Genomic DNA, 7,054 nt, shown 5'->3' with positions numbered 1-7,054 from the left:
GTTCTTTCTTTAACCTGCGGAAAGCGCTGTCACACCCTTCATCCCATTCCCATGTCTCCTTCGCTGTTGAGGCGTACAGGGGTGCGGCTATTTGGGCGAAACCTTTGATAAATCTCCAGCAGTACCCCGCTAGCCCTAAGAATCGTCGGAGTTCTCGCGCCGTTGTGGGTGAGTGTCAGAGTTTTGTACTCTGACCCGTGATCTGACATAAACACTCAACCCGCCCGAGAGTGTAATTGAAGTGGAGCTCTTGTGACAATAATAAATGGGGGGTAGACGACCTATACACGAGTCGTTCTTGTAGATCTTGAGGTTTAGACTAAGATCACCTAGTAAGGAGGGAGCGGGGACTGCGTCCAAAGAACAGGTCAAATCTGAACAGCTAGAAAGCTAAGGTAGTAGAGGCTCATGGTTCTTGCTTGTGTGAGATAAGGCAAAGGGACGATAAGTGGGCCAATTGGGACCTGCCAGAGGGTTTGGGGAGTGCCTCCGATTATAAGGACAATCCCGGTGGGTGAGAGTTCGTAACACGGAGGCCCACGAAGCAGAAGGCATCGGTCAGCTAGCTTAAACTCGACCGCGAAATCAGCCCAAGCATGAGCAGAGTAACAAAGGAGAGAGAACGAGGAAAAAAAAGACAGATTATTATTATTATCACTATCATTATCATCGTCAATTACTGGTAGGTTCGGGCCAGCTTATCTTCTTTTTTTTTTTATTTCTTTTTCTTCTTCCTTTCTGATAAACGGGAGAGTGAGTTCGTCCAATTGAACCACAAGTCGAGAAACCTGTGATGAGGTGCTTGTGTTCAGGAAGGGCTCGATCGAACGGACGACCTGTGTGTGCGTGCCAGTTCATGCGTGTGGAGTGAGTAGACACGAGAGAGACTAGTGTCTAATAGCCCTTACGCCCTGTTGGGCACATATTCATCTAACGGAAAACGTGTTCGGCGACCTTCTGAGGACTCGACGAGTCCGGTTCGATCAGCGCCGGGTTTAACGCCCGACGTTCAGCGTGTGCCGCCGGAGAGGTGAGTAGCCCCGGAGTTCGGGAGAGAGAGTAGAGGGGCGAGAAAGAACTTTAGGGTTGAGAAAGGGTCAGGACACTGAAGAGAGGCTCACGTAGCGGGCAGACACCAGAGGGTTGGAGTGGTAGTACCTCAGGAACGGGTCTGAGTTGGACTGAGCCACCCGTCGAAGGTTTGACCATTGACCTGCCCGAGGTCGATTGGCGCCCGGAAATATTGACGACCCGAAGGAGGCGGTCCACAGGCCGACACTCACGAGTTCCACGACGGCTACTGCGTGCCTGACGGCCATCCGGTGTGCGGCAGGTATCGACGGCTAGACCGCTCCGCTTATAAAGTACTCTCTCTGGAGGGTAAGTCTTGGGTGACTCCCGCGCGGGCTTGAGGTCAGACTCTACGTCGGGAGGAATAATCCTGAGATCCGTGACCGTTATATACTCTATAACCTTTTTCAATTGGTAGCACCGCATGGTTTGTATTCGGGTGTGTAGAAAACCGTGAGGCAGTAATCTGACTTCGGTGACGAGCCGGCGGGAGTGTGGCCTGCTGAGCTTGGTTAGTTGTAGTGTGAGACAAGGCCTAGGGCGGTTTCCGATAAAGGAACCTTCCTAGCGCGGTAGCTTGCTGAGGAGTTGATCTTGACGCTCAAAGGGGTAGAGGCGCAAGACTGTACGTCTGGCCGTGGAGGCAGCCGAGGGAAGGAAGGAGTTAGCGCTCAAGTGTTTGCTGATTGAGGGAAGACGATATGGAACCCACGGAATTAGGCGGTGAAACCGGGAAGAACCCGATACTTGAGATGAAGCCAGGCGGGGCCTCGGAAAAGGGAGGAGTCGGTGGTCTGGAGAGGACCGACCGGGGCGCCCCGTTGGGGAGGCGTGTGAATTCACCCCTTTTACGGCCGGTGAAGGCGGAGAGGTTGGGCGCCGAGTACGACGTAACATCGTACCCAGTGTTCACGAAAGCTAAAATTGGGATTACCCCAGGAGAGCCGGTGAGCAGCCCGCGGGGGAGTTCATTCATGTGATGCATTTTCACGGAACCAAGAAGAGGTGCTCGGAAGGAGCACACGGGACACCGAAAGTCTGTTAAGAACATTAATTGAGGAAAGGAGTTTAGCCCTGTCAAAGGGGCCCTACGTCTTTACTGGAGAGCAGCCGGCCGCCTGGATCGCTCAAATGAATTTATTCCTGGACAGGAATCACGTACCTGAGGGGGGAAAGCTTTGGAGAGCGTTATCCTACCTTGATGAGGATGTGACAAAGTGGTATGCGCTGTCGTTAAACGACGACGAGAGGCCGTATGATTGGAAGGGGCTGAAGGTAATGCTCCAAGAACAGTTTGGGGGGTATGATTTAGCTGGAGCAATCAAACGGCTAAGAAAGGTGAAGCAGGCAGGACAAGTAAAGGAGTACTTACTGGGGTTCAACAATGCCGTGGCTGATTGCCCTACTTTATCTAGCGAAGACAAGTTGAAATACTTTATAGAAGGACTAGACCCTGAGATCAGGAGATTCGTCTACGTGTGCCGCCCAGGAACGATGTCCGAAGCTATAAAGCTGGCCACTTACCTTTGGGAGGATGTCGAGGATGGCAGGCGCGATAAGTTAGAGCCGAGCTCCGGTAAGAGGAGTGATTTTCGGAGACCAACTTACGTACAAGTAGGTCCTCGCCCTTTGACGTACCGTCGAGGATGGTTAAGAGCGCCGGAGACAAACCCACGTTATGGAGTTGTGTGGAGGCCAGGGCCCCAGGATAGAGGTCGGCCACCGCCTTTGAAACCCGGAAGGGGTATTGTCCTTGAGAGGGGACCTGAGAATAGACATCAGAGATATGGACTAGAGGCACCGATGAGATATGGGGGATATTATCCAAGGGAGAAATACCCCACCCATAACTTGAGAGGACTCCCGACGACGGAGGATTACAAAGGACCCTGGGGAGCCAGTGGAGATGAGGGAAGAAGACCGAACCACGCTTCGTTAGGGATAAATGGACAGGGGACTAGACGATATGTTTGCTTCACGTGTGGAGAACCAGGGCATTTTAGCTGGAACTGCCACACGAAGAGACAAAATCTGGGGGCGAAAAGGACGGAAGAGGGAAACTGATGGCTCTCAGTGACTGGGGAGTTCGCTTGAGAGCTAAGAAGGTACCTCCCCGAAGCTTCATGCGGTATAATAGAGAGTGGAGAAATATCTACCTGTTTGTGTGCGAAGATACAGCCAAGGGAAGACTCCCAGTGGGAAGATGTAATAGGAGAAAGGAGCAAAGGGGAGGTTACAGGAAAAGCAGATGGGGGAGAGAGCAGGGGACATGTGCTATGCTAACGGAGACGAAGTGTAGAAGGGATGATTTGGGAAGAGCGCATTGGAGTGTTTGGGATACGGCAAGACCCGTGAAAGAAAAGGTAACGAAGGCTGCTCGGAAGGGAGATGAGTCGGGAGAGAGTCTGAGACACTGGGGGCACACCTTGAAGCCTAGGGGCAAAATCGCCAAGAAAACTCAAAGAAGGTTCATCGGAATAGCGAATCTGAAGACCCCTTGCCTAAAGGCCACATACGGGAAAGGTTGTTTAGGATTGAGCTTGGATGGTAAAAATTCAATTTCGACGGGGACCGCTCGAGTGGGATCAAGGAAGGAAGTGTTAAGCGGGAGAATACAATATCACGTCCGCTCCAGCCAGGACGAGGTGAAGAGGGACACGGAGCCGAAAACCCGTCAGAGCGCTACGTATGATGCAGTCCGGGGGGAGGTCCAAATACTTCACCTGGCTCCACGTCAGGAACTGGTCTCCGACCGAAGTGTCACGGAAATCCCAAGAACAAATGAACAAATGCCGAGAGGATTCGGCACGAGTAAGCCCGAAAGTGGATACCGGAAGAAGTGTTTCGACCCAGCGGCGGAGAGTAGAGGGCAAGGCGTGCATACACAACACCCACTTGCCATTAGCCCACATGTGGCCACACGTTCGGATCCTGGTGAAACCACCAGTATAGGGAGCTCCCAGTTTGAAAGCGGGGAAGTAAAGCTCGGGCCTACGGCTTCGTTTCTGGATCTTACGGAGAAAAGGGCCAGGGGGGCCCGTATACAATGGAACCGGGCCACGTATGCCCGGAGGTTTTGACCCGGAGCCGGAAGGTAAGGGAACTGGGAGAAGTTGCCCCGGGACAAACACCGGAAAGGACAATGATAGTCAGCCATCCGGCTCAGGAGAGCCCAATGAGGGCGAAGAGCCCTCAAGGAGTCCCAAGTAGGAGGATCGTTCTCCGGACCGACCCAAAGCATGAGAAAGTAAACCTGCTTCTGCAGTCACACACGCAGGAGACGGACAAGAGAGCATTCAGGGAATGGAGGAATAATGAAACGACTTACCTGAAGGAGGGAAGGTGTTCGGCCCCTGCAAGAGATGAGAAGACCTTGGAGGAACGGTCGGACGACGGCCCTAAGGTGGGATCCGGGGGACATAGAACGAGCTTACCGGATGATCGTGACCAAACACGAAACAGAAGCAGCGGACTTGGTCCGGAGAGTATGGACACTGAAGCCCCAGAGGACCTCGAAAGAACCGAGAATTTCCGTCGGCCGGTTCAAACAGATTTCCATTCTCTGAACAAAGTACCCAGGACAGAGCCAACAGCTGAGCTGTCGGCCTTAAAGAAGGAGAAGCCCCCAACGGATGTGGTAAACCGGGAGGATCTGATGTTAGGATTAGCGAAAAATTTACGTACCGGGGTAGAGATAACGGCCCGGAAAGAACCTGAAGTGGAAAACGCATTTCGGAAAGTAATAAGGGGGTTCATAACACAAATCAAGAAACCAGGGAAGATATGCGAGCATCAGGGGGCTAAGGACGGGCTGTCTGTAGGCACTACAGGCTTAAAGTTAAAGGACGCTGGGGGCAGATGGATGAGAGAAAGACCTGGAAACGGTCGGGACGTACCTGGTAGATGGTTTAGATTTTTTGAGAAGCTCAGTCACCTTACTTACCGAGCTCGTTTAGCTTCTAAAGCAAGCAGGAAGGCCCCCTGCGTCAAGCTCCAACCGAAGGAGAGGACCCCGTCCGTAGGAGCGGGGTATAATGCTTTAAAGAAGACGATCATTGTTGGTGAATCTTTGAAACCGTACGGAGGAGGGAGTGTAGAAAAGGAGGAAGGCCTGAGTCTCTGTGCACACAAGGTGTTGGGGCAGGGGAGCTCCACACATGGGCCGAATCATAAGGTGGAAGAACTTGGGGAGATAAGGAGACAAAAGAAAGACCTTACCCAGCTAGAGGAACACCGTAGGGGTCGCTCCGCCCCAGCTCGTCTGACGATGTCATCGGTCCAGTCTTCTTCCACGCCCGAGATAAGGGTTAAGTCAAATTCCTGCTCACTACAGTCAGGGGAGGAGGATTCCTCTTCATCGATGTCGAGCGCCCAAGCCACGATGTTCTGGGGGCGCGGCGTCGACGAGGGAGCGCGAGTCGAGAAGGGGTGGTCACGGGTGGAACCATAGTGGAAGGCGCGAAAGAGCCGGTAGTGACGATCACCTCAACGGATAGAACTCCTGAACAACCGGAAAACGGTCAGAACGGGAACGGAGAGTTAAGGGAGAAGCCACTAGGGGGCGTGGAAATTTGCCCACGGCAGACGGTAGATGATCGGGGAAGCAGTCAGGGGCAGGAACCGGGCAACGTTACAACCAACGGAGCGAAGGGGTGTCAGTTTAACGCACTAGTAGCGAGAGTAAGAAGGAAGAGTCGGAAAGTAGAGCCACATAGGGGTTCACGACCGTGGAAGACCGAGCACCCAAGCCGCTCGGAGGCTAATAAGCGGTCACGGAATGAGATAAGCACCGAAGAGGTAGGATTTACAGTCGGACAAGAAGAGTATTCCGCAAGGAATAGTGAGATAAGCACTCTAGGACAGTTTTTCCTTAAGGAAAGCGGAGAATTGAACGGGAGAGCCGGGGGAGAAAGGTCAGGGGGGCCGCTTGTCGTAGGAGACGCGGCCGGACAAGCCACCCGGATGAGACAGGGCAGGTATGCAGCCCGGGTAGGCCGGGACGAGGCAACGCTGGTTGAGCCAGGAGCTAGTGGCACGAGGATGGACCGAGTCAATCTACCGGTCGAGCTGAGTAAGAGTGGTCAACCAGGGAAGATTGGGGTGTGTTTTAGGGGATTTGGAATGGATCAGAGGGACGAATTAAATCAGTGGGTCGGCTTAAGACTGCGAAGTGCGATAGAGTCATACGGGCTGACAGCCGTCGGCGTCGCCCGATTAACTCTGATTCAAGAGTTGAAAGGTCTCTCCTTGACAATTCGTAAGAGCCTTCGATAGAGTTTTAGGAATAGCTTCCAACTTGTAATGTGGTTTTGTGTCAGTTTGCTTTCTTTAATGAAAGTGAGTGTTGCAGGAACGGTCAAGGGCGCTATGAGACTCGGAGAGGAGTTTGGAGACTTTGTAATAGAGTTGGTGACTATGATCGGAGAGGATTTGGTGAGGGTTAGGAATGTTTTTCCGGAAATTCGACGGAGTGAGGAGGTTTTCCGGTCGATCTTATTGCCAAAAGGGGGAATGGAAGAACCCTTGGAGCAAGCTTCCTCCGCCTGTCACGCCCTAGAAACGGACAAGGGAGTCAATCCCGAAACGTGGGATGGAGGTGGTCCTTTGACAATAAGACCATGGGGCCAAATTGAAGACAGGAGCAGGGAGATAGAGGAGGAGACCCAAATGTGTGGACTCGAGGGCAGGAATGAGGAGGCGTATCTGGATCATCAAAAACTGATGATGATGGAGCCATGGCTTAGGTCCACCTACCCTTTTCGGAAAAGGTTACGACCCGTTGAGGAGGACCAAATGTCAAGACATACGGTTATTCTTTTCGAGACAAGGAAGAGATTGAGAGGAGGATTGGGTTGTTCTATAATAACCAGAGGGACTTCGTCGACTAAACGGCTGAGTTACTGTCACGGTTTTCGAGACCGAAGCTCCACGCCACTGGTCCGACCCAGGAATATGGGAGCGTCTCAAGATGGTCTCCCGCTAG

At 52.7% G+C, this 7,054-nt stretch overlaps 1 protein-coding gene across 1 annotated transcript; it reads right to left on the bottom strand.

Annotated features, from left to right (window-relative positions):
* Positions 1 to 2,158: 2,158 nt before the first annotated feature.
* Positions 2,159 to 6,040, bottom strand: CSUI_000095 (uncharacterized protein). The gene is made up of 5 exons (XM_068060329.1): positions 5,015 to 6,040; positions 4,756 to 4,784; positions 4,088 to 4,633; positions 2,585 to 2,836; positions 2,159 to 2,340 (listed from the first exon to the last, which is right to left on the bottom strand). The coding sequence occupies exons 3-5, from the start codon at positions 4,310 to 4,312 to the stop codon at positions 2,305 to 2,307; spliced, it is 513 nt and encodes a 170-aa protein (XP_067927695.1). The 5' UTR covers positions 4,313 to 4,633; positions 4,756 to 4,784; positions 5,015 to 6,040; the 3' UTR covers positions 2,159 to 2,304.
* Positions 6,041 to 7,054: the final 1,014 nt, after the last annotated feature.

The sequence above is a fragment of the Cystoisospora suis genome (assembly GCF_002600585.1).
Source record: "Cystoisospora suis strain Wien I chromosome Unknown contig_39, whole genome shotgun sequence".
In the NCBI taxonomy this organism is placed as follows: Eukaryota; Apicomplexa; class Conoidasida; order Eucoccidiorida; family Sarcocystidae; genus Cystoisospora; species Cystoisospora suis.
Note: the sequence above shows the minus strand (reverse complement) of the source record. Positions and strands in the feature narration are given on the sequence as shown.